At 42.6% G+C, this 27,740-nt stretch overlaps 1 protein-coding gene and 1 long non-coding RNA gene across 5 annotated transcripts in view; one reads left to right on the forward strand and one right to left on the reverse strand.

Moving 5' to 3' along the window:
• LOC118377023 (aryl hydrocarbon receptor nuclear translocator 2-like) overlaps positions 1–27,740 on the reverse strand; it is a 66,623-nt gene that overhangs the window by 28,986 nt on the left and 9,897 nt on the right. The window contains exons 3-7 of one of the 2 annotated variants that reach the window (XM_052515489.1): positions 22,923–22,970; positions 21,062–21,112; positions 15,495–15,708; positions 15,175–15,207; positions 14,393–14,606 (exon numbers count right to left, since the gene is read on the reverse strand). In XM_052515489.1, coding sequence (XP_052371449.1) covers positions 14,393–14,606; positions 15,175–15,207; positions 15,495–15,708; positions 21,062–21,112; positions 22,923–22,970 — 560 coding nt within the window. The remainder of the gene's footprint in view (positions 1–14,392; positions 14,607–15,174; positions 15,208–15,494; positions 15,709–21,061; positions 21,113–22,922; positions 22,971–27,740) is intronic. The other variant, XM_052515490.1, reaches the window with a different exon arrangement.
• LOC127928477 (uncharacterized) lies at positions 15,848–19,529 on the forward strand. 3 transcript variants are annotated; one of them, XR_008131245.1, is made up of 4 exons: positions 15,848–19,043; positions 19,091–19,234; positions 19,379–19,426; positions 19,475–19,529. It is a non-coding gene; the product is annotated as an uncharacterized LOC127928477 (long non-coding RNA). The 3 variants fall into 3 exon arrangements; XR_008131246.1 differs by lacking the exon at positions 19,379–19,426; XR_008131244.1 differs by lacking the exon at positions 19,475–19,529 and having other exon boundaries at positions 19,379–19,433.

The raw sequence follows: 27,740 nt of genomic DNA on the forward strand, positions 1-27,740 counted from the left end.
GTGTGTGTGTGTGTGTGTGTGTGTGTGTGTGTGTGTGTGTGTGTGTGTGTGTGTGTGTGTGTGTGTGTGTGTGTGTGTGTGTGTGTGTGTGTGTGTGTGTGTGTGTGTGTGTGTGTGTGTGTGTGTGTGTGTGTGTGTGTGTGTGTGTGTGTGGTGATGTGTGTGTGTGTGTGTGTGTGCGCCAACTACCGTCCAGTCCAAAAACCATGTGTTTCTATGTGTAGTGGCTAAGGGTTGTTTAAGGTTTAGGTGCGCCACACACAAACACCTATGTACACACATGCAGAAGGAATGTGCGGTATGTGCTGTCAAACCATGTGTGTCTATGGAGTGGGACACTCAGAGGAGATAAGATAAAGCAGTGACAGGCCACTGAAGTCCTCAACAGCTGCCATGTCACTGCTGCTTCTACTGGTCCATTTTCACCAGTGAAAGAGTCAGGACTTTGAAAACCAGGGTCAGTCGAGAGAAAATGACAAACAAAATTAAAAATACCCAAAAATGTAATAAAATCGGGAAGGTAATACATTTTCAGTGTAAACAACTATTACCAGATATAAAGTAAGTCGGAAAGATAATGGACCTATATACAGTATATTTAAATCATATTATCTTCGAGAACTAACAATCATCAAAATAAAAACTCGACAGTCAGAGAGAATCTAAAATTCTCCATGTCATGGCACGGTGCCTCTACTGATTTTGTTATAATGTTTGAGTCACTCAGATAGCATAAGAACAAGGCATAAGCCATGGCAAAACGTGTGGAATTGCACGAAATTTGCTTTAAAACAGCAAAAACACCCACACTTTGCCACTGCTGTTGAAACAAATCCTAGGGGAAACACTGAATACAGATTTGTTTTTCCTTTGCAAAACATTTTACTACGGTTTGCGTTTCAACACAACCCAGGTGTGAAAACTGTGTTATTGTTCCATCTCTGAATTGCCAGGGGATACACAACAGTGATGGAATGATAACCGGGCACAGATGAATGTGCCTGGCTGGCACCAAGCCTCCTCTCTCCTTTAACAACCACAGCTACCCGTACTCAAATACCAAAATAACAACATAGTTCATAGTTCCAGGGACCATAGTTACGACATCGATTAGCCCTATGGCTTAGACCTTTTGGAACATATTTAGCAGCTGATAGGATTTATGCAGTAAAGGTACACTATGTAGAAATCGCTCCTCGTTCCTGGTTGCTAAAATTCTAAAAGTTTGCCTGATTTATAGTATAGTGTAGAGAATCATTGTACAATCTAAACCTCTGAAATATATTTTCTATAACAATTTTTTTTTGTATTTTCAGCTGTTTAAAGCTGGTGTACAAAACCAAAAGCTAAAGATGCAAAAACAAAACTTTAGAATGGCAAGCATAGAAATAGCGCACATAGAACAGGTCTACTGCTTCTTAGACTTTAAATGAGATCTATAACTCAGATTTTATGTGAATTTGGTCAGGTCGCCCAAAAAGTTACATATTGCAGCTTTAATGTCAAGGAATGAGGAGCACAGACAATTGTTGAAGATATACCTGATCACATCCTAATATGGAGAACAACTACTGTTACGGGGAATCAAACTGTGCCTAGGTTGTGTTACCACTGGTTTAAATCAAGAGACATGCAATGTCGTAAGTATGGACCCTGGGAGTTTAGAACAAGACCCACAAACTACATAGAGTTTAGTTGCTGCCAACTGCTAAACAGTAACTTCCCATGCAAAGTGGCAGTACAATCCTCATTTACAGAGAAGGGGGTTTAGAAGTTTGTTATACACATAATATTTAATCATGGTTCTGGAAGAGTAGAGCCAGCTGTCTTGACTTGGTTGGTTTCACACACAAACATGCATGTATTTGACATAGATTCACAAAATATGCACACACCTACACACCACACCCAGGGTTTCCATTAGTTGGTAATATGAAAAGCAGATAAATAAAACTGGCGCCGGCCAATTATCAGGAATAAAAAAAAGACATAGCAAAATAATGGTTCTTAACCTATTCATTGATGGAAATACCAGTCGACGGAAATACATTTGACCTATAAGTAATTGTGTAATCCATACATGTAATTGTCTGCATTGTTTCCAATTCCCCATATATTTTTGTATTTATTATAAGCCACACACACAGTACCAGTCAAAAGTTTGGACACACCTATTCATTCAAGGGGTTTTCTTTACTTTTTTCTACTTTGTAGAATAATAGCGAAGACATTAAAACTATGAAATAACACAAAGAATCATGCAGTAACCAAAAATATATTTTATATTTGAGATTCTTCAAAGTAGCCACCCTTTGCCTTGATGACAGCTTTGCACACTCTTGGTATTCTCTCAACCAGCTTCACCTGGAATGCTTTTCAAACAGTATTGAAGGAGTTCCCACGTGCTGAGCACTTCTTAGCTGCTTTTCCTTCACTCCGCGGTCCAACTCATCCCAAACCATCTCAATTGGGTTGAGGTCAGGTGATTGTGGAAGCCAGGTCATCTGATGGAGCACTCCATCGCTCTCCTTTGTGGTAAAATAGCCCTTACAGGTGTGTTTTGGGTCATTGTCCCGTTCAAAAACAAAATGATAGTCCCACTACGCGCAAACCAGATGGGATGGAGTATCGCTGCGGAATGCGGTGGTAGCCATGCAGGTTAAGTGTGCCTTGAATTCTAAATAAATCACTGACAGTGTCACCAGCAAAGCAACCCCACACCTCCTCCTCCATGCTTCACGGTGGGAACCACACATAAGGCGATCATCCGTTTACCTACTCTGCGCTCCACAAAGACACAGCGGTTGGAACCGATTTCCAGCGGTCTAATGTCCATTGCTCGTGTTTCTTGGACCAAGCAAGTCTCTTCTTATTATTGGTGTCCTTTATTAGTGGTTTCTTTGCAGCAATTCGACCATGAAGGCCTGATTCACGCAGTCTCCTCTGAACAGTTGAGGTTGAGATGTTTCTGTTACTTGAACTCTGTGAAGCATTTATTTGAGCTGCAATCTAAGATGCAGTTAACTCTAATGAACTTATCCTCTGCAGCAGAGGTAACTTTGGGCCTTCCTTTCCTTTGGCGGTCCTCATGTGAACCAGTTTCATCATAGTGCTTGATGGTTTTTGCGACTGCACTTGAAGAAACTTTGAAAGTTCTTGGGATTTTACAGATTGACTGACCTTCATGTCTTCAAGTAATGATGGACTGTTTCTCTTTGCTTATTTGAGTTGTTCTGGCCATAATATGGACTTGGTCTTTTGCCAAATAGGGCTCTCTTCTGTATACCACCCCCAACTTGTCACAACACAACTGATTGGCTCGAAAGCATTGAGGAAAGAAATTCCACAAATTAACTTTTAACAAGGCATTCCAGGTGACTACCTCGTGAAGCTGGTTGAGAGAATGCCAAGAGTGTGCAAAGCTGTCAATAAGGCAAAGGGTGGCAACTTTGAAGAATCTCAAATATAATATAATTTAATCATATACATAACCATTCAAAAGTTTCGGGTCACTTAGAAATGTTCTTGTTTTTGAAAGAAAATCACATTTTCTGTCCTTTAAAATAACATCAAATTGATCAGAAATACAGTGTAGACATTGTTAATGTTGTAAATGACTATTGTAGCTGGAAACGGCTGATTTTTTATGGAATATCTACATCGGCGTACAGAGGCCCATTATTAGCAACCATCACTCCTGTGTTCCAAAGGCACGTTGTGTTAGCACGTTGTGAGCGTCAGCATCTGGAGCATCAGCAATTTGTGGGTTCAATTACAGGCTCAAAATGGCCAGAAACAAATAACTTTCTTCTTAAACTCGTCAGTCTATTCTTGTTCTGAGAAATTAAGGCTATTCCATGTGAGAAATTGCCAAGAAACTTAAGATCTTGTACAACGCTCTGTACTACTCCCTTCACAGAAGAGCGCAAACTGACTCTAACCAGAATAGAAAGAGGAGTGGGAATCTCCGGTGCACAACTAAGCAAGAGGAAAAGTACATTAGTGTCTAGCTGAGAAACAGACGCCTCACAAGTTCTCAACTGGCAGCTTCATTAAATAGTACCCACAAAACACCAGTCTCAACGTCAACAGTGAAGAGGCTGGGATGCTGGCTTTCTAGGCAGAGTTGCAAAGAAAAAGACAATAAAACAAACAAAAAGATTAAGATGGCCAAAAGAACACAGACACTGGACAAAGGAACTTTGCCTATGTCCCGTGTCACATTTTTCTAACAGAAACCCTGACACACACACACACACACACACACACACACACACACACACACACACACACACACACACACACACACACACACACACACACACACACACACACACACACACACACACACACACACACACACACACACACACACACACACACACACACACACACACACACACACACACACACACACGAAAGTAGAGTGAAAACAAATACTTCAGAGTCAGTGTGCATTATCCAGACAGGACCCAGAGAATGAGGCTACATGTAGTTTCATTATCCAGACAGGACCCAGAGGCTGAGGCTACATGTAGTTTCATTATCCAGACAGGACCCAGAGGCTGAGGCTACATGTAGTTTCATTATCCAGACAGGACCCAGAGAATGAGGCTACATGTAGTTTCATTATCCAGACAGGACCCAGAGAATGAGGCTACATGTAGTTTCATTATCCAGACAGGAGTTTCATTATCCAGAGAATGAGGCTACATGTAGTTTCATTATCCAGACAGGACAGGACCCAGAGAATGAGGCTACATGTAGTTTCATTATCCAGACAGGACCCAGAGAATGAGGCTACATGTAGTTTCATTATCCAGACAGGACCCAGAGAATGAGGAGACTACACGTAGACAACTATCCCTCCTCTATCCCTCCCTTCATCCACTATCCCTTCATCCATCTCTATCCATCCCTTCATCCTCTATCCCATCCCTTCATCCTCTATCCCTTCATCCATCTCTATCCATCCCTTTACCCTCTATCCCTCCCTTCATCCATCTCTATCCCTCCTTTCATCCATCTCTATCCATCCCCTTCATCCTTCTATCCATCCCTTCATCCTATCTATCCATCCCTTCATCCAGCCACTATCCATCCCTTCATCCCTCTCTATCCATCCCTTCATCCACTCCATCCATCCCCCTTCATCCTCTATCCATCCCTTCATCCATCCCTTCATCCCATCTCTGTCTCATCCCTTCATCCATCCAGTCATCCGCTATCCATCCCTTCATCCTCTATCCATCCCTCCATCTATCCATCCCTTCATCTATCCATCCCTTCATCTATCCATCCCTTCATCTTCTATCCATCCCTTCATCCGCTATCCATCCCTTCATCCACTATCCATCCCTATCCATCCCTCTCTATCCATCCCTTCATCATCCATCCCTTCATCCCTCTCTATCCATCCCTTCATCCTCTATCCATCTCCATCCCTTCATCTATCCATCCCTCTCCATCCCTTCATCTATCCATCCCCATCTCCATCCCTTCATCTATCCATCCATCCTCTATCCATCTATCCATCCATCCCTCCTACATCTATCCATCCCTCTATCCCATCATATCCATCCCTTTATCCTCTATCCATCTCATCATCTATCCATCCCTCTACATCTATCCATCCCTCTCCATCCCTTCATATCCATCCCCATCCCTTTATCCTCTATCCATCCCTCTATCCACCCCTTCATCTATCCATCCCTCTATCCACATACTATCCATCCCTCTACATATATCCATCCCTTTTATCCATCTATATCTATCCATCCCTCATATATCCATCCCTTCATCTCCATCCCTTCATCCCTTTATCCATCCCTCTATCCCTTCATCCCATCCCTTCATATATCCATCCCTTCATCCCTCTCCACATCTATCCATCCCCATCTCCATCCCTTCATCTATCCATCCCTTCATCATCCCTTCATCTATCCATCCCTTCATCCGCTATCCATCCCTTCATCTATCCATCCCTCTCTATCCATCCCGTCATCCATCCCTTCACATCTATCCCTTCATCCCTCTACATCTATCCATCCCTCTCATCTATCCATCCCATCTACATCCCTTCTATCCATCCATCCCTTCATCTCTATCCATCCCTTCATCCATCCATCCCTCTACATCTATCCATCCCCATCCCTCTACATATATCCATCCCTTTCATCCCTTCATCTATCCATCTCATCATCTATCCATCCCTTCATCCATCCCTCTACATCTATATCCATCCCTCTACATATATCCATCCCTTCTACATATATCCATCCCTTCATCCTATCCATCCCTCTACATCTATCCATCTACATCATCTATCCATCCCTCTACATCTATCCATCCCTTCATCCCTTCATCTCTATCCATCCCTTCATCCCTCTCTATCCATCCCTTCATCCGCTATCCATCCATCCCTTCATCCCTTCATCCTCTATCCATCCCTTCATCCGCTATCCATCCCTTCATCATCTATCCATCCCTTCATCCCTCTCTATCCATCCCTTCATCCGCTATCCATCCCTTCATCCATCCCTTCATCCTCTATCCATCCCTTCATCCTCTCCATCCATCCCTTCATCCCTCATCTATCCATCCCTTTCATCCATCCCTCATCTATCCATCCCTTCATCCCTTCATCTATCCATCCCTTCATCCTCTATCCATCCCATCATCCCTTCATCTCCATCCCCATCCCTTCATCCCTCATCTATCCATCCCTTCATCCTCTATCCATCCCTTCCATCCTCTCCATCCCTTCATCCCTTCATCCCTCATCTATCCATCCCTTCATCCCTCTCTATCCATCCCTTCCATCCCTTCATCTATCCATCCCTTCATCCCTCTCTATCCATCCCTTCATCTATCATCCATCCTCTATCCATCCCTTCATCATCCCTCTCTATCCATCCCTTCATCCCTCTCTCCATCCCATCCCTTCCATCCCTTCATCTATCCATCCCTTCATCCTCTATCCATCCCTTCATCCTCTATCCATCCCTCTACATCTGTTCATCCTTTCATCTTTATATGATGGATGAGAATCCATCTCTCCCCATCTCTTTCTGACAGACTAAACTCAGAGTGAAGCCATGTGAAGTGAATCCAACTGTATACCTACCACTCCACCCCCCTTTCCATCCCACCCTCACACCGACAGACGGAATGGAGGTTGAAGCATTTCATCTCTCACTTTGCCAGCGGGTCCTCATTCACTTTCGGCCTGGTCCAATCCCTATTCATATAATATGCATGCTCATCCAATCAGTAACCTCGGCATGCAAACAGCTCATTAGTCATGCGAGGGCGTGGGAGGAGTAACCGGGCTCACTCAATCACAGTGAAACATGAGGCTAATCACAGGCTGATCAGGGGCTGATGCAGGCTAAATATTTTATCTGGAGCTGTTTTCCACTCCAGGACAAATGATCAGGCTACACTGAGAAGACACCAGCTAGGAGATGAAATCCGTTTCATGTTCCAATTTCAGGGGAGTATATTCTACCCCTGTGCAGCAATCAGTGTTAATCTGAGACGTGTGGTTTGGGAGGCGACGGGAACATCCGTGTGTGTCAGAGCGGAGGACAAATGTCAGTTTTACATGGGGCGGCTCAGAACAGATGAGTGGGAACTCGGATAGGATGCATCCCAAATGGCATCCTATTCCCTATATAGTGCACTACGTTTGACCAGGGCCCATAGGACTTGTGTCAAAAGTAGTGCACTTCATAGGGAAAAGAGTACCATTTGGAAAATCATGTTCAATCGAATTTCCTACCGGGAGCATGTTGTTAGCACGCTGTAGGATTACTGTCTCACTCCCACTCCAAAACCAAAGTTTACCGAACATTATTAGAGATGAGTACATGTCCCACCCACGCCTTCTGTTGCAAACATGACTACTTGAGGTCTGAAAACCCTTGATAACCCCTATCACTCCATAACCATGTACTGACATGTATTACATATGCTAACACATCACATTGTACACAATGATAGATACATTTGATTTTTTTTTTATAACTTTTTTTTGACTGGCCAAAATGTACCATTGGTCCTTATGGGAGAAATAATGAGTTATTGACCTGAATTGACCTCAACAACCTTCTCTTCCCATCACTATGACTCCCATCACTACGCTGCCGACAGCAACAACTGCTCCATCACTAAGCTGCCGACAGCAACAACTGCTCCATCACTAAGCTGCCGACAGCAACAACTGCTCCATCACTAAGCTGCCGACAGCAACAACTGCTCCATCACTAAGCTGCCGACAGCAACAACTGCTCCATCACTAAGCTGCCGACAGCAACAACTGCTCCATCACTAAGCTGCCGACAGCAACAACTGCTCCATCACTAAGCTGCCGACAGCAACAACTGCTCCATCACTAAGCTGCCGACAGCAACACTGCTCCATCACAGACAGACAACTGCTCCAAACAAAACAACAGTAGACTGAACTGATCTGTCTGGTCTCCCTCTGTCAGCGAGCTGGCAAACACACTTGATTCTAATCATGCACATACAGGCAGGCAGGCAGGCTAACACACACACACACGCACACGCGCACACACACACACACACACAACAAAACAGGGGGAGAAAGAGGCCAGACAGAAGAAAACATAGTTAGTTTAGTTACACTAGGTTTCACAATGAGCCAAGGCTCTAATGCTCTGACTGACTTCAAAGGGCACGTGTGTGTAAGTGTGTGTATCAAAGTGTGAGTCTCTAAGCGTGTGCGTCCTCGATGTTCTCCAGAGGGAGAGAAGAGTGTGTGATGGTTGTGTGTTGTGGACCGTTAGATTCAGAAGAGGGGCTGTGGTCTATGTAAGGACAGATTGATGGTGGTATTCACATGGCTACAGTGCCCTCTAGTGGACAGTATATCCCTCCTTGTCAGATACAATACAGTGTCCTATGGACGCTCACCTTTCTTCCAGGCAGGGAAACAGTCATTCTTGTTAGTCATCCTAACCAGAGAGGTCTTAACTATCTTAACTATTGATGAAACAGTTTGGAGCAGAATTCCATAGCTAAAGTACGGCTTACTGTGATATATTCAGAGGGGTTGGGTTTAATGCGGAAGACATATTTCAGTTGAATGCATTCAGTTGTGGAACTGACTAGGTATCCCCCTTTCCCTTTATAGGATGCAAAATAATCTGTCACGGACTTCTGGGAATGAGAATAAGAGTGAGGACCATGGGAGCCGTCAAGAGAGTTGGGAATAGAGCAGGATGGGACTGTCACTATCTGTCAGAGAGTTGGGTATAAAACAAGATGGGACCATCACTATCTCTGTCAGTTGTGTCTGTTTTGGGTTTAGAACAAGATGGGACCGGTTTCACTCCCAGTTGTGTCTGTTTTTAGCGCAGTTTCCCCCAGTTGTGTCCGTTTAGCGCAGTTTCCTCCCAGTCGTGTCTGTTTTCACGGTTTCCTCCCAGTCGTGTCTGTTTAGCACAGTTTCCTCCCAGTTGTGTCCTGTTTAGCACGGTTTCCTCCCAGTTGTGTCTGTTTATCACGGTTTCCTCCCAGTTGTGTCTGTTTATCACGGTTTCCTCCCAGTGTGTCTGTTTATCACGGTTTCCTCCCAGTTGTCTGTTTGGCACGGTTTCTTCCCAGTCGTGTCTGTTTATCACGGTTTCCTCCCAGTCGTGTCTGTTTAGCACGGTTTCCTCCCAGTTGTGTCTGTTTAGCACGGTTTCCTCCCAGTTGTGTCTGTTTGGCACGGTTTCCTCCCAGTCGTGTCTGTTTAGCGGTTTCCTCCCAGTTGTGTCTGTTTAGCACGGTTTCCTCCCAGTTGTGTCTGTTTAGCGCAGTTTCCCCCCAGTTGTGTCTGTTTAGCACGGTTTCCTCCCAGTCGTGTCTGTTTGTCACGGTTTCCTCCCAGTTCTGTCTGTTTATCACGGTTTCCTCCCAGTTCTGTCTGTTTATCACAGTTTCCTCCCAGTTGTGTCTGTTTAGCGTGGTTCAGCGCGAACAGACACAACTGGGAGGAAACCGCGCTGACTTCCTCCCAGTTGTGTCTGTTTAGCACAGTTTCCTCCCGGTTGTGTCTGTTTAGCATGGTTTCCTCCCAGTTGTTGAAGGTGATGTGGAATTTCTTAAGGTTTGTTTTTATTTTGTATTTGTAGCATTTATTTTGCCCGGCAGGGGCTCACTAACCTTCCTTCATCGGCGTGAGTTGGGCATCCGGGTGACATGGAATTCCATCAGAGTTGATGCTGTATTATACACTGAGTGTACAAAACATGAGGAACACCTGCTCTTTCCATGACATACACTGACTAGGCGAAACCAGGTGAAAGCTATGATCCCACTTGTTAAATCCACTTCAAATCAGTGTAGATGGAGGGGAGAAGACAGTTTAAAGAAGGATTTTTAAGCCTTGAGACAATTGAGATGGATTGTTTACGTGTGCCATTCAGAGGGTGAATGGGCAAGACAAAACATTTAAGAGAAAACATTTGCTTTTGAATGGGGTATGGTAGTAGGTGCCAGGCACACTGCTTTGTGTGTGTTAAGAACTGCAATGCTGCCGGGTTTTTCACATTCAACAGTTTCCCGTGTATCAAAAATTATCCACCATGCTAAGGACATCCAGCCAACTTGACACAACTGCGGGAAGCATTCAACATGGGCCAGCTTCACTGTGGAACGCTTTCGACACCTTGAGTCCATGCCCCGACAAATAGAGTCTATTCGGAGGGCAAAGGGGGTGCAACTCCATATTAGGAAGGTGTTCCTAATGTTTTGTACACTGTGTAGTAGTGGTGATGCTGTTTATGTTGGCCTCCTCCAGGACGCTGGTGTTGGTGTGCATGTCCTCGCAACTGATCCTCAGGATGTTTTGTGAGGATCTTTGGAGGTGTTGTTCCAGTGCCTTCAGGTATCTACTGTAGGTGTTCCATGTGCTCCGTCTAGCAATGTGGGAAGGACAACAGCTTAGTCGACCAGTATTCCGATGAACTTCAGGGCAGCTGTAATTTAGTGTCCACCAGAAGTGTGGTGTAAAGGCCTTCACAGGTTCAAAAAGTTGAACCCGTTCCGAAATGGATCTGGGGCTTTCCCATCCGGAACAGATATGCATATATGCATATTTTAAAATAGGAGACCCGTTCCAAACGGACCCGAAGACAACTAGACCCATTCCATATAAACCTGGTCGGCTCCAGACCCGGTCCAACCGAGTGAGGGAAGCAGCAGAAAAGTACATTTTTAAGCTACTTTATTAACTCAAGCAAATAAAGCGCAAGGGAGTGGAGGTAGAGAGAGGTGACGCTCTAGCAAGGGCCGTGCTGTGTGTGTAGTACGGTTGGGCGGTTTCCAGATTTTCATATCATACCGTCCTTCTCCCATTCCGGGGTTTACAGTATAACCGGCTTAGTGCATAAGGCGGCGCCAAAAAAAGTCCATTGGCCATCCGTTACCAAAATGCTAACAAAATTAGCACAAGTAAAAGTGCATTTCCCTGGAGGCTGTTAGCTAAATATGCTAACAAGCGCAAAAGAGCGAAAATAGACAAACTTGCAAAGACAGGAAATCCAGCTCATAAAGTTAATGTATTTAATCAGGCACGTCAGTTAAGAACAAATTCTTTGTGCACCGCCCTATGGGACTCCCAATCATGGCATGTGATGCAGCCTGGATACAGGGACCGCTGCGCCACTCGGGAGCCCCGAGTGGATTTAAATAAATTCTTATTTACAATGACGGCCAACCTTGTTCAAGAGCAGAACGACAGATTTTTAACTTGTCAGCTCGGGGATTCGATCCAGCAACCTTTCAGTTACTGGCACAATGCTCTAACCACTAGGCTACCTGCCTGTCGCCCCCCTCCTACCTACATATATAGGTAGGAGCTACCGAATGTAATGTTTTGTGAGTTTGGACATCTACAAACGAATGTGAACGAGAGACTTTGTGCAAATTAACAAAGTTTTGTCTGCTCTGAAGCAGCATGTGTCTGTCTGGAGTCGCTCGGGACCAGAACGGAGAAGAGACAAAAGCAAGGAAATCAAAAGATATCTGTACAGCTGCCACTGCTAACTAATCCAAAGGGCTTTGACTTCTCAAACAGAAAGCTAACACAACTAGATGGCCCGTCATCTTATTAATTCAGTAACTTACTTAGATAACTCGCAAGTTAATCTCAAGGGTTGCGTTAACGCAGAATTCTTCCATTTTTCACGAAGGAAAATATATAAAACACGTGAGAAATCTCTTGCTGCATTTTGTAAACGCAGATCTAAAACAATATTTTCTGCTCGGCATCAGACTATTTTTGTGCATCAGTTGCACTTCTCCACTCAGATGAGAATTCACAAACAGGGCATTCTATCAGCAGACAGCGCTCTTTACTGATGTGTAGCTTTTTCACAGGCCTTGTCCCTGCCATTTCTCATGTAGCTGGCATGCTTTGAAGATCATATCTGCAGTACCTCTGGACGGGCGGACGCCACACTACGATTCTGGGAGTACTTCCTCAGACAAGGGTAGTAATTGGTTGGCAAGGACAAAAACTTCTAGCTATGTGAACAGTGGTATTCCTGAACGGTATAACGGACCAATATTCCTACTAGAGGTCGACTGATTAATCGTAATGGCCGATTAATTAGGGCCGATTTCAAGTTTTCAAAACAATCAGTAATCTGCATTTTTGGACACCGATTATGGCCCATTACATTGCACTCCACGAGGAGACTGCGTGGCAGGCTGACTACCTGAGAGTGCAGCAAGGAGCCACGGTAAGGTGCTAGCTAGTATTATATTTATGTTGTAAAAAACAATAAATCTTAACATAATCACTAGTTAACTTCACATGGTTGATGATATTACTAGTATATCTAGCTTGTCCTGCATTGCATATAATCGATGCAGTGCCTGTTAATTTATCATTGAATCAGAGCCTACTTCACCAAACGGGTGATTTAACAAGCGCATTCGTGAAAAAAAGCACTGTCGTTGCACCAATGTGTACCTAACCATAAACATCAATGCCTTTCTTAAAATCAATACACAAGTATATATTTTTAAACCTGCATATTTAGTTAATATTACCTGCTGAAAATTATATTTATTTTAATTTGGGAAATTGTGACACTTCTCTTGCGTTCTGGGTATACGCACCCGTTTGGGCCTCCTGGCTCGTTGCGAACTGTGTGAAGACCATTTCTTCCTAACAAAGACCGTAATTAATTTGCCAGAATTGCACATAATTATGACATAACATTGAAGGTTATGCAATGTAACAGCAATATTTAGACTTAGGGATGCCACCCTTTAGATAAAATACGGAACGTTTACGTATTTCACTGAAATAATAAACATTTTGTTTTCGAAATGATAGTTTCCCGATTTTACCATATTAATGACCTAAGGCTAGTTTTTCTGTGTGTTTTTATATTATAATTAAGTCTGATTTGATAGAGCAGTCTGAGCGGTGGTAGGCAGCAGCAGGCTCATAAGCATTCATGAAAACAGTACTTTCCTGCATTTGCCAGCAGCTCTTCGCTGTGCTTCAAGCATTGCACTGTTTATGACTTCAAGCCTATCAACTCCCGAGATTAGGCTGGCAATACTAAAGTACCTATTAGAAGATCCAATAGTCAAAGGTATATGAAATACAAATGACATAGAGAAAAATAGTCCTATAATAACTACAACCTAAAACTTCTTACCTGGGAATATTGAAGACTCACCAGCTTTCATATGTTCTGAGCAAGGAACTTAAACGTTAGCTTTTTTACATGGCACATATAGCACTTTTACTTTCTTTTCCAACACTTTGTTTTTGCATTTTTAAACCAAATTGAACATGTTTCATTATTTATTTGAGGCTAAATTGATTTTGATGTATTATATTAAGTTAAAATAAGTGTTCATTCAGTATTGTTGTAATTGTCATTATTACAAATATATATATATATATAGGAGTATAAAAATATATAGATATTTTTTGGAGGATAAAAATCGGCCGATTAATCGGTATCTGCTTTTTTTTGGTCCTCCAAATAATCGGTATCAGCTTTTTTTGGTCCCCCAATAATCTGTATTGGCGTTGAAAAATCATAAATCGGTCGACCTCTAATTCCTACCTATCGTGGAGTTCTAGTTGGGAAACTGCAGCATTCCCAGCCAACATTCCTACCTCTGACATGGAGTTGTAGTTAACGGAATAGCAGGATTCCTGAAAAGTATTGTGAACCAACATAGCTTTCACTAGGGAATATCAATGTGTATAGCATTATTCCTGAACAGTACTGCGAACCAACATAGCTTTCACTAGGGAATATTAATGTATATAGCAGTATTCCTTAACAGTACTGCGAACCAACATAGCTTTCACTAGGGAATATCAATGTATATAGCAGTATTCCTACCTGTCATGGAATTCTCTGAGGTGCTGAGCTGTTCCCGCAGCTTGTCCACGTCGTCAGGATGCACTTGCTCATACAGCGTGCTGCCAAACCACTCCGACTGCGGGTGGTTGAGCACCGGTGTCACAGAGTCAGACACGTAGATCACGCGGCCCGTCTCCGCGGCGACCACAAACAGGAAGCCGTCGGCCGCCTCCAGGATGAGGTGCTTCAACTCCTATTAGACGAGAGGAGAAAAGAGAAACAGAAACACACACGTGTGTGACGGCAGAGCAGAAACACACGTCACAGTAAAGATGAGGGATATGCAGTATTGATTGACATACCATTGGTGAAAATCCGGGACAAACAGACACACACGCCAAGGGCAGAGGCAGGGGACATGACAGACAGCCTGCAAAAGCTTTATTTATTTCAAATTGATAAGATCAATATGCTGACAGGAAATTGTGTCAGCGGATATCATTTGTAGACTGCACAGATGTGCAGACCCAACGTACAGAACCCAAATGCAGAGTCAAAGAGAATAGAACAAAACCAGTTCATAGACTCACCTTTTCAGTTTGGCTTTGTACTAGTTTATTTATGTACTTTTTTCAACTCTAATTCCTATGTGTTTGTATTCATTTTGATCATATTATGCTGCTTTTATTGCCTTTTATGTTACTTTGTCTTTTTATTGTTTACATTTTAATGACTATTATTACTATTTTATTATGTACAGCACCTTGAGTTGCGGTCTCTGTATGAAATGTGCTATACAAATAAAGTTGTTTTATTATTACCTGTTTGCTGAGGAGGAGGGTTTGTAGACCCTGCTAAATTACTCACACAGACACACACACACACGCAAAACGCACACACACACAGATACGCGCACATCAGCCCCCATGACCAACCCACCCACAAAACACACACACATTGGTCGTGTTCCAGGCCGACTACATTGCAGTCATTGCATGGCATCAACCAAATGGTTGTGTGCCATTTAATCGACAGCGCAGTTGGGTTATCAGACTGCGATATCATACGATGCAGTTAGCTGGTAGTTGTCTGCAATGTAGTCAGCCTGGAACGCGGCCATCGTCACCCCCACCTATAATACCTGTTCGGTCAGGAAGGAGGGCTTGTACGCCCCGTCAGTGGACGTGTTCCCGGTCCCTCTCATGGACTTCATGTGGGACACGGCCATGCGGAGGATAGTCAGTTTGTCTGGCTTGCGGGCCAGAGCGCTGCAGGTGGGCACCATGTCCGACAGCTCCGTGATGTACTGGGTCATCTTGTTACGGCGACGCCGCTCTATCTCGCTGTGGTTCTCTCTGGAACAGAGAGGAGGATTTAGACACATAGGGGAGGCGTCGCTGGTGGTCAGGGGGTCATCACTGGTTGGCCACGGTGGACAGGATATAAATGTAAACATCAGTTCTTATCTTAAAATTCAGAAATCAGTGAAAAGTATGGAACAGACAGAAGGGGTCTTTGAGGCTGTACTGTGGGCCGATTTGGTGTGTGTTTGTGCATTTGTTTTAGCATTGATGTGTATGCACCATAACCCTAAACCCAATTCTGATTTCATGATAATGCAGTTTTTTTACTAACATGAGCATCCAGTGACAACCATCTGCATATACCAGTGTTTCCCCTAGCGGTGCTTAGGCAGGACGGGCTGCCTACAAAATCATTTGCCTCTATTGGTTTGAATTGGGACTTTCAGTGTTAAAAGCTTAGTATGTTAGTTTTGATACAGTAAGGTAAACTCTAGTGAACCGACTTCAAACTTGGTTGTTCAACACCTACCTATGGCTGGATACACACTTTTACTTAAACTGAATTCATTGCCAGCCATTCTTGGAGATAGGAGTACGTGCACGTACTCTAAGAACCATAATACTATGTACTAGAGAAGACTAAAGGGAAGTTAGGAGAAGAGTTATTCAGTTGCTTTTCAGTGTTTGAGTTTGTCTTCTGAGGACATAAAGAACATACAGGGATTAAAGAACACAGCAGACCAGAACACAATCTCTGAGCTACGGATAGACAGGTCCTACATTTATATGTTCATTTATTTGATCATGAACGTCATGTGTGAATAACAAACATTGCCTTCAGAAAGTATTCACACCCCTTGACTTTTACAACATTTTGTTGTTACAAACTGGGATTCAAATTAATTTAATTGACAAAATACTTGGTAAGGTCAAAAATGTGTCAAATAAAACACTAATATATCTTACTTAGATAAGTATTCAACCCAAATGAGTCAATACATGTTACGATCACCTTTGGCAGCGATTACAGCTCTGAGTCTTTCTGGGTAAACCTCGCAGAGCTTTCTACACCTGGATTGTGAAACATTTGCCCAAGTTCTTCAAGCTCTGTCAAATTGGTTGTTGATCATTGCTAGACAACCAGTTTGAGGTCTTGCCATAGATTTTCAAGCAGATTTAAGTGAAAACTAACTCAGCCACTCAGGAACATTCACTGTCTTCTTGGTAAGCAACTCCATTGTAAATGTGGCCTTGTGTTTTAGGTTATTGTCCTTCTGAAAGTTGAATTCCTCTCCCAGTGTCTGTTGGAAAGGAGACTTAACTAGGTTTTCCTCTTAGGATTTTGGCTGTGCTTAGCTCCATTCAATTAATTTTTTTATCCTGATAAATTCCATAGTCCTTAACAATTACAAGCATAACATGATGCAGCCACCACTATGCTTGAAAATATGGAGTGGTACTCAGTAATGTGTTGTATTGGATTTGCCCCAAACGTGACACTTTGTATGCAGGACACAAAGTGAATTGCTTTGCTGAAAACAGGATGCATGTTTTTGAATATTTGCATTCTGTACAGGCTTCCTTCTTTTCACTCTGTTAATTAGGTTAGTATTGTGGAGTAACTGCAATGTTGTTGATCCATCCTCAGTTTTAAACTAACTGTTTTAAAAAGTCACCATTGGCCTAATGGTGAAATCCCTGAGCGGTTTCCTTCCTCTCTGGCAACTGAGTTAGGAAGGACGCCTGTGTCTTTGTAGTGACTGGGTGTATTGATATACCATCTAAAATGTAATGAATAACTCCACCACGCCCAAAGGAATTTTCAATATCTACTTTATTTTTTTTTACCCATATACCAATAGATGCCCTTCTTTGCTAGGCATGGGAAAACCTGTGGTCTTGTGGTTGAATCTGTGTTTGAAATTCATGTCTCGACTGAGGGACCTTACAGAAAATTGTATGTGTGGGGTACAGAGGTAGTTATTCCAAAATCATGTTAACCTCACTAGGGTAGGGGGCACTATTTTCACCTCCGGATGAAAAGTGTAACCAAAGTAAACTGCCTGCTACTCAGGCCCAGAAGCTAGGGCATGCATATAATTAGTAGATTTGGATAGGAAACACTCCAAACTTTCTAGAACTGTTAAAATAAGGTATGTGAGTATAACAGAACTGAAATGGCAGGCGAAAACCTGAGGAAAATCTACCCAGGAAGTGCCATTATTTTGAAATGGCTGTTTTTCCAATGATTGCCTATCCACCTTTTAAAGGGATAGGACCCAGATTCCGTTCCTTATGGCTTCCACTTGTTGTGAATAGTCTTTAGACATTGTTTCAGGCTTTTATTCTGAAAAATGAGAGAGAATGACAACTTTGAGTCCCCAGAGCTGTTTCCTGCGCATGACCGAGAGCGCACCTTTCTTGTTCTCCTTTTATATTGACGACGCTATTGTCCGGTTGAAATATTATTAATTATTTAGGCTAAAAACAACCTGAGGATTGATTATAAACATCGTTTGACATGTTTCTACGAACTTTACAGATACTATTTGGAATTTTCGTCTGCCTCTTGTGACCGCATTTGAGCCATTGGATTACTGAACAAAACGCGCCAACAAAATTGAAGTTTTTGGATATAAAGAGGGACTTTTATCGAACAAAACAAACATTTATTGTGTAACTGGGCGTCTTGTGAGTGCAACCATACAAAGATCATCAAAGGTAAGTGATTAATTTTATTGCTATTTCTGACTTTTGTGACTAATCTACTTGGCTGGTTACTGTATGTAATGTTTTGTGTGCTGAGTGCTGTCCTCAGTTAATCACATGGTTTGCTTTCGTCGTAAAGCCTTTTTGAAATATGACACGGCGGCTGGATTAACAACAACTTAAGCTTTATTTTGATGTATTACAATTGTGATTTCATGAAAGTTAAATATATAGTAAAAATTATAGTAATTTAAATTTGGCACTCTGCAATTTCACTGAATGTTGGTCAGGTGGGACGCTACTGTCCCACACCCCCTAGAGAAGTTAAACACTATTATTGCAGACAGAGTGAGTCCATACAACTTGTGAAAAATGTTTTCTCCTGAACTTATTGAGGCTTGCATAACAAAGGGCTTGAATACTTATTGACTCAAGATATTTCAGATTTTCATTTGTAATTCATTTGTAAACACTTCGACATTATGAAGTATTGTGTGTAGGACAGTGACAAAAACATCTAAATTGAATAAATTTAAATTCAGGCTGTAACACAACAAAATATGGAAAAAGTCCAGGGGTGTGAATACTTTCTGAAGGCACTGTATTTCTAATGTCTCAAATAGGGTGAGGTTTCCATACAAGCCCTTTTTGAGTCAGCACTAACTGAATAGGGTGAGGTTTCCATACAAGCCCTTTTTGAGTCACACTAACTGAATAGGGTGAGGTTTCCATACAAGCCCTTTTTGAGTCAGCACTAACTGAATAGGGTGAGGTTTCCATACAAGCCCTTTTTGAGTCAGCACTAACTGAATAGGGTGAGGTTTCCATACAAGCCCTTTTTGAGTCAGCACTAACTGAATAGGGTGAGGTTTCTATACAAGCCCTTTTTGAGTCAGCACTAACTGAATAGGGTGAGGTTTCCAAACAAGCCCTTTTTGAGTCAACACTAACTGAATAGGGTGAGGTTTCCATACAAGCCCTATTTGAGTCAGCACTGACTGAATAGGGTGAGGTTTCCATACAAGCCCTTTTTGAGTCAGCACTAACTGAATAGGGTGAGGTTTCCATACAAGCCCGTTTTGAGTCAGTACTAACTGAATAGGGTGAGGTTTCCATACAAGCCCTTTTTGAGTCAGTACTACCTGAATAGGGTGAGGTTTCCATACAAGCCCTTTTGAGTCAGCGCTAACTAAATAGGGTGAGGTTTCCATACAAGCCCTTTTGAGTCAGTACTACCTGAATAGGGAGCCATTTGGGACACAACCTTCATTTCCATAGCAGGTCTGGTGGCATAAATACATTATGAAGATGAATGATGAATAAAACATCAGATTAATAAATTGACAATTTTGAAAAGTAGGTTTGTATTCAGAGTTAGTAATATAAACTAGGGAGCTTTGATTGATTTTTAATTGGTATGATTTACTTGAAGTCCCTGGGCATTTAGGCTTTCCATCTGAAATCCCTGAGAATTTAGGCTTTCCATCTGAAATTCCTGGGAATTTAGGCTTTCCATCTGAAATCCCTGGGAATTTAGGCTTTCCATCTGAAATCCCTGGGAATTTAGGCTTTCCATCTGAAATCCCTGGGAATTTAGGCTTTCCATCTGAAATCCCTGAGAATTTAGGCTTTCCATCTGAAATCCCTGGGCATTTAGGCTTTCCATCTGAAATCCCTGGGCATTTAGGCTTTCCATCTGAAATCCCTGGGAATTTAGGCTTTCCATCTGAAATCCCTGGGAATTTAGGCTTTCCATCTGAAATCCCTGGAAATGTAGGCTTTCCATCTGAAATCCCTGAGAATTTAGGCTTTCCATCTGAAATCCCTGGAAATGTAGGCTTTCCATGTGACATCCCTGGGCATTTAGGCTTTCTATCTGAAATCCCTGGGCATTGAGGCTTTCCATCTGAAATCCCTGGGCATTTAGGCTTTCCATCTGAAATCCCTGGGCATTTAGGCTTTCCATCTGAAATCCCTGGGAATTTAGGCTTTCCATCTGAAATCCCTGGGAATTTAGGCTTTCCATCTGAAATCCCTGGGAATTTAGGCTTTCCATCTGAAATCCCTGGGCATTTAGGCTTTCCATGTGAAATCCCTGGGCATTTAGGCTTTCCATGTGAAATCCCTGGGAATTTAGGCTTTCCACCTGAAATCCCTGGGAATTTAGGCTTTCCATTTGAAATCCCTGAGAATTTAGGCTTTCCATCTGAAATCCCTGGGAATTTAGGCTTTCCATGTGAAATCCCTGGGCATTTAGGCTTTCCATCTGAAATCCCTGGGCATTTAGGCTTTCCCTCTGAAATCCCTGGGCATTTAGGCTTTCCATCTGAAATCCCTGGGCATTTAGGCTTTCCATTTAAAGTCCCTGGACATTCAGGCTTTCCTTTTGACTGTATTCTATCCAAGTCTCCACATCTCTGTGGGTCAAATTCACTCAGCGCTTGGCTGCACTGTTTGAAATTAAGTTTACACCTGATATTTCCATTAATGAATGAAAGACAACTGTAAAAACATCCCTTTTATCCATGCTGAACAGTTAGTGTTTAAAAACAAATGCATGTAGTGTTCTATTCACTGGTGAAAAGAGCAGGTGTAACCTGACACCGCTGTAAACGTTAGGTAAGTGTTTTAGTCAATCCCTGGGAGGTGGGGTGAGTCAGTGAAATCCTATGGAGCTCTAGCAGGCCAGGCCTACCTGGCATATCTCTCCTTATCATCACCAGGTATCTGATCATCATCATCATACCTAGAGAGAGGAGCAGAGAAGAAACACAGCATGTAACACCTGGGACACCACTCGCTGAGACGCAAACACCTGAACACAGTAGCATGACCACGGTAGCCTGAGAACAGTAGACTGAGAACAGTAGTCTAAACACAGTAGACTGATAACCATTGTCTAAACACGGTAGCCTGAACACAGTATCCTGAGAACAGTAGCCTGAACACAGTAGCCTGAGAACAGTAGCCTAACACAGTAAAATGATAACCATAGTCTAAACACGGTAGCCTGAACACAGTACAGTATAACCTAGAATGATAACCATAGTCTAAACAGCCTGAACACAGTATAGTAGCCTAACACAGTAAAATGATAACCATAGTCTAAACACGGTAGCCTGAACACAGTATCCTGAGAACAGTAGCCTAACACAGTAGACTGATAACCATTGTCTAAACACAGTAGCCTGACCACAGTAGCCTGAGAACAGTAGCCTAACACAGTAGACTGATAACCATCATCTAAACACGGTAGCCTGACCACACTAACACAGTAGCCTGAACACAGTATCCTGAGAACAGTAGCCTGACACAGTAGACTGATAACCGTAGCCTGACCACACCCTAACACAGTACCCTGATCACAGTAGCCTTAGCACAGTAGCCTTAGCACAGTTGCCTTAGCACAGTAGCCTTAGCACAGTAGTCTTAGCACAGTAGCCTGATAACCGTAGTCTAAACACGGTAGCCTGACCACACTCTAACATGGTAGCCTGAACACGGTATCCTGACACACCATAACAGAGTAGTAGCCTGATAATCATAGCCTGAACACAGTAGCCTGAACACACCCTAACACAGTAACCTGAACACGGTAGCCTGAATATGGGATAACACATGTACAATTAGAATGATACACATGCTATTTATGGGCTTTAAAAAGTGTTAGATATTTTGATGAGAGCAACATCACAGGACAGGTAATGGGTGTAACAGCAGAAAATGGGCATGCGTTGTATTAAGTGGCTGTGAAAGTGCTAACTATGGAGTGCACAACTTTTGACCAGAGCCCTATGGGATCGGTACTCTCTGGCCTCTAAGAAGGCCTCACTAGAGTGGACAGGGGAGAGAACTTGAAAAATAGGACTTCCCGTGGCCTGGTGAGGTATGGAGTAACACGAGACTTTCAGAAGGTGTGTGAGAACACTTTTTAATAATAGACTGTGGCATGCTGGATGTCTCCAACAAAGCCCACTATTTATCAATGTGGTATTTTTGGTCAAAGGGCTCTGGTTGTTTGGTAGGCTCTTCTCATCAATTTTAAAATGAGAGAGTTAGTAATGTGGTAGAGGTAGTAGTGTGTTTCTCATTATATACAACATGCTGTTGTAGTTTATCTTCTCCCCAGCAGAGGGCATTGTCTCCACTCCACTAACAGAGACCACTGCTGCCAGAGAACTCTGGATAAATCTGAGAGAACACAGAATAGAGGAACAACCAGACGTTGGAGAACAACAACACGTGAGAGAATGCCTGTGGGTGGAACGACAGCTGAAGCTGCTTTTGAGGAACAAAAAAACGTTTAACAGATCAAAAATGTTAAAACGCTTGAAAACATGAAACAATGGGTTTGGTAAATGTGATTGAATGTCCATAGCAATAAGATGACAACAAGGAATGATTGTACAAAATATGGAATTCTGTATAATAAACACTCATAGCAACAACTTCAAGTCTAGAACTTGACTGCTTCTCATAGAAAGAGAAATTTGTTATAACAATGAGTGATACTTATTACATGGAAATATCAGTGGGCCATCGTTCACTGTTCTCACCTTGAAAATTTACTTGGTCCTTCCCCATCCTCGTCATCAAAGTCCATCCTGCAATCAAAGACCAAAACAGTTACTCATCTAGTCTAGGGTGTGTGTGTGTGTGTGTGTGTGTGTGTGTGTGTGTGTGTGTGTGTGTGTGTGTGTGTGTGTGTGTGTGTAAACATGTGTGCGCAAACTGTCCATATGTGTGTGTGTGTGTGTGTGTTGCCATTGTTTTATGGTTGTATGCTTATATTTTCCTGCAGAGGGAAATTAGCTTGACAGCCAAATCTTTCTAGCTTTCTAATCCAGTAGACACAAAATATAAAAAATATCAAACAGAGGGGCTACCACAATTAGAATGCTCATTTCCTCCCCTGTTCCTCCTGAACAATTAGAATGCTAATTTCCTCCCCTGTTCCTCCTGAACAATGAGAATGCTTATTTCCTCCCCTGTTCCCCCTGAACAATTAGAATGCTCATTCCCTCCCCTGTTCCTCCTGAACAATTAGAATGCTAATTTCCTCCCCTGTTCCTCCTGAACAATGAGAATGCTTATTTCCTCCCTGTTCCCCCTGAACAATTAGAATGCTCATTTCCTCCCCTGTTCCCCCTGAACAATTAGAATGCTCATTTCCTCCCCTGTTCCTCCTGAACAATTAGAATGCTAATTTCCTCCCCTGTTCCTCCTGAACAATGAGAATGCTTATTTCCTCCCTGTTCCCCCTGAACAATTAGAATGCTCATTTCCTCCCCTGTCCCCCCTGAACAATGAGAATGCTCATTTCCTCCCCTGTTCCTCCTGAACAATGACAATGCTTATTTCCTCCCTGCTCCTCCTGAACAATGAGAATGCTTATTTCCTCCCCTGTTCCTCCTGAACAATGAGAATGCTTATTTCCTCCCCTGTTCCTCCTGAACAATGAGAATGCTTATTTCCTCCCTGTTCCCCCTGAACAATGAGAATGCTTATTTCCTCCCTGTTCCCCCTGAACAATGAGAATGCTTATTTCCTCCCTGTTCCCCCTGAACAATGAGAATGCTTATTTCCTCCCTGTTCCTCCTGAACAATGAGAATGCTTATTTCCTCCCTGTTCCTCCTGAACAATGAGAATGCTTATTTCCTCCCCTGTTCCTCCTGAACAATGAGAATGCTTATTTCCTCCCTGCTCCTCCTGAACAATGAGAATGCTTATTTCCTCCCTGTTCCTCCTGAACAATGAGAATGCTTATTTCCTCCCCTGTTCCTCCTGAACAATGAGAATGCTTATTTCCTCCCTGCTCCTCCTGAACAATGAGAATGCTTATTTCCTCCCTGCTCCTCCTGAACAATGAGAATGCTTATTTCCTCCCATGTTCCTCCTGAACAATGAGAATGCTTATTTCCTCCCCTGTTCCTCCTGAACAATGAGAATGCTTATTTCCTCCCCTGTTCCTCCTGAACAATGAGAATGCTTATTTCCTCCCTGCTCCTCCTGAACAATGAGAATGCTTATTTCCTCCCTGCTCCTCCTGAACAATGAGAATGCTTATTTCCTCCCTGTTCCCCTCTGAACAATGAGAATGCTTATTTCCTCCCCTGTTCAAGGATCTGGTGCAACAACAACAGAAATTGTGAAATGCATAGTCACTGCCAAACAGATAAATGAATCAATTTCCTCTGCGTCCCTCGACACTAAGACCGAGTCTCAAATTGCACACTCTGCCCCTATAGTGCACCACCGTTGGACTCGGGCCCATGGGCCCTGCAGTCGACATGTTATGATGAAAACACTGCAACTCAACTTCACTGAGACATTTGATTTAAGAGTATCAGAAAGAGCATTAAAAACCTTAAGTTACGGCCACATTTCTGAGGAGTCTTTTCTTATGCAGCATTTGAGTACATTTCAAGGTTGCTTTTCACACAACATGTGTGTCAAGAAACAATGGATCATGAGAAGAAATCCTACCTTTAAAGCCTTACTGTTTTAGTCAAGTGAGTCAACACACTGAACGGACAAACACGTCAGAATGACAAACGGTTCCAGAGGTGTTACGTCTATTTCTGCACGTTGCCTTTGTAATGTAAAGCTATTTGCGTTGTTTGCCTTTCACATGACCAGCACTATAGAAATAAAATGTATTGTTATTATTCAAAAAGTACAATCAAGTAGGTATTGCTCAGAGCATAGAGGAAGCGTGGGTAGTGCAAACCGCTGATCCCGCCTCTGTAGTTGAAAGGTTGCCATGCCACTAGTGATGACTCGTCCAGAGTGGCGTTTTTCAATCTCATCTCACACCGGTGTGTCTAACAGACTATTGAATTGACCTGTGATGTCTTGATTAGAGGTCGGCCGATTAATCAGAATGGCCGATTAATTGGGGCCGATTTCAAGTTTTCATAACAATCGGAAATCTGTATTTTTGGGCGCCGATTTTTTAAATGTGTATTTGTATTTTTATACCTTTATTTAACTAGGCAAGTCAGTTAAGAACACATTCTTATTTACAATGACGGCCGAGGAACTTCCTTATTCAGGGGCAGAACGACAGATTTTCACCTTGTCAGCTCGGGGGAACCAATCTTGCAACCTTACAGTTAACTAGTCCAACACACTAACCACCTGCCTCTCATTGCACTCCACGAGGAGCCTGCCTGTTACGCGAATGCAGTAGAAGCGAAGGTAAGTTGCTAGCTAGCATTAAACGTATCTTATTAAAAAAAAATCAATCATAATCACTAGTTATAACTACACATGGTTGATGATATTACTAGTTTATCTAGCGTGTCCTGCGTTGCATATAATCGATGCAACGCTGGGGGATGATTTAACAAAAGCACAATCGTTGGACGACTGTACCGAACCATAAACACCAATGCCTTTCTTAAAATCAATACACAGAAGTATATATTTTAAAACCTACATATTTAGCTAAAAGAAATTCAGGTTAGCAGGCAATATTAACCAGATGAAATTGTGTCCTGCCAGAGGCAGGAGGCAGCCAGAGGCAGCCTGGCTCATTGCGAACTAATTTGCCATTATTATACGTAATTATGACATAACATTGAAGGTTGTGCAATGTAACAGGTATATTTAGACTTAGGGATGCCACTCGTTAGATAAAATACGGAACGGTTCCGTATTTCACTGAAATAATAAACATTTTGTTTTCGAAAATATAGTTTCCGGATTCGACCACATTAATGACCAAAGGCTCGTATTTCTGTGTGTTGTTATAATTAAGTCTATGATTTGATAGAGCCGTCTGACTGAGCGATGGTAGGCAGCAGCAGGCTCGTAAGCATTCATTCAAACAGCACTTTTGTGCGTTTTGCCAGCAGCTCTTTGCAAGCACAGCGCTGTTTATGACTTCAAGCCTATCAGCCTAATGGCTGGTGTAACCAATGTGAAATGGCTGGCTAGTTAGCTGGGTGTGCGCTAATACGGTTTCAAACGTCACTCGCTCTGAGACTTGGAGTAGCTATTCCTCTTGCTCTGCAAGGGCTGCGGCTTTTGTGGAGCGATGGGTAACGCTGCTTCGAGTGTCGCTGTGGTCGATGTGTTCCTGGTTCGAGCCCAGGTAGGGGCGAGAAGAGGAACGGAAGCTATACTGTTACACTGGCAATACTATAGTGCCTATAAGAACATCCAATAGTCAAAGGTATATGAAATACAAATGGTATAGAGAGAAATAGTCCTATAAATACTATATTAACTACAACCTAAAACTTCTTACCTTGGAATATTGAAGTCTCATGTTAAAAGGAACCACCAACTTTCACATGTTCTCATGTTCTGAGCAAGGAACTCAAACATGGCACATATTGCACTTGAACTTCTCCAACACTTTGTTTTTGCATTATTTAAACCAAATTGTACACGTTTCATTATTTATTTGAGGCTAAATTGATTTTTATCGATGTATTATATTAAGTTAAAATAAGTGTTCATTCAGTATTGTTGTAATTGTCATTATTACAAATACATTTTAAAAATATGGTTGATCAATCGGTATCGGCTTTTTTTGGTCTTGATACAGCGATCTGTTGATAACAGATAAGCTTTGTTGTGTGTGTGTGTGTGTGTGTGTGTGTGTGTGTGTGTGGTGTGTGTGTGTGTGTGTGTCAAAGCAATGTACACCAGTACATTTCACTTAATCTGATGACTGATTAGCTAGAGCATATATGACTGAGATTGTGAATGATTCTTAGGCTTGACTGAATTCAGCCTCCGGTCGAGTTCGCACCTGATGACGGACCAAGATAGAGTTAAACAGAGGGCCAGTTACTGTTATAACTGAGGTATAAAGGAACACAGTCACTGAGTAGTGTCATGAGTTGAGTGCTGAGTAACTACAGCCTTCACCTTAATGCTAGTCTGTGATAATAATCTTCTCTGCCACTCAATTCTTCTGATAATAGTAGAAGTGACTGATGAGTATTTGTCTGTCTCTGTATTCCTGTTTGCCTCTCTGTATTCCTAAGTATCACTGTCTGCTTGTCTGTCTCTCTGTATTCCTAAGTATCACTGTCTGCTTGTCTATCTGTATCTCTGCATTCCTAAGTATCACTCTGTCTGCCTCTCTGTATTCCTACGTATCACTGTCTGCTTGTCTGTCTGTCTCTGTCTGTCACATGCAGTCCCTCAGTAGTGTGGCTTTCCCCATGCAATGGTTCTTTCTCAACTCTTTCCTCGATTCCCCGCGTCCTCTCTCCTTGCCTCCTTCTCAAAACGCATTGGAGGAGAGACGGTCTCAGGAGGGACCTCAGATCTCCTCCAGTTATAGGGAGGTGAGTAACCAAGGAAACCAGGAAATAGAAAACAACTACACAGACTAACATGTCACAGCGTAGTA

This window comes from Oncorhynchus keta, unplaced genomic scaffold, assembly GCF_023373465.1.
Source record: "Oncorhynchus keta strain PuntledgeMale-10-30-2019 unplaced genomic scaffold, Oket_V2 Un_scaffold_2762_pilon_pilon, whole genome shotgun sequence".
Classification (NCBI taxonomy): Eukaryota; Metazoa; Chordata; class Actinopteri; order Salmoniformes; family Salmonidae; genus Oncorhynchus; species Oncorhynchus keta.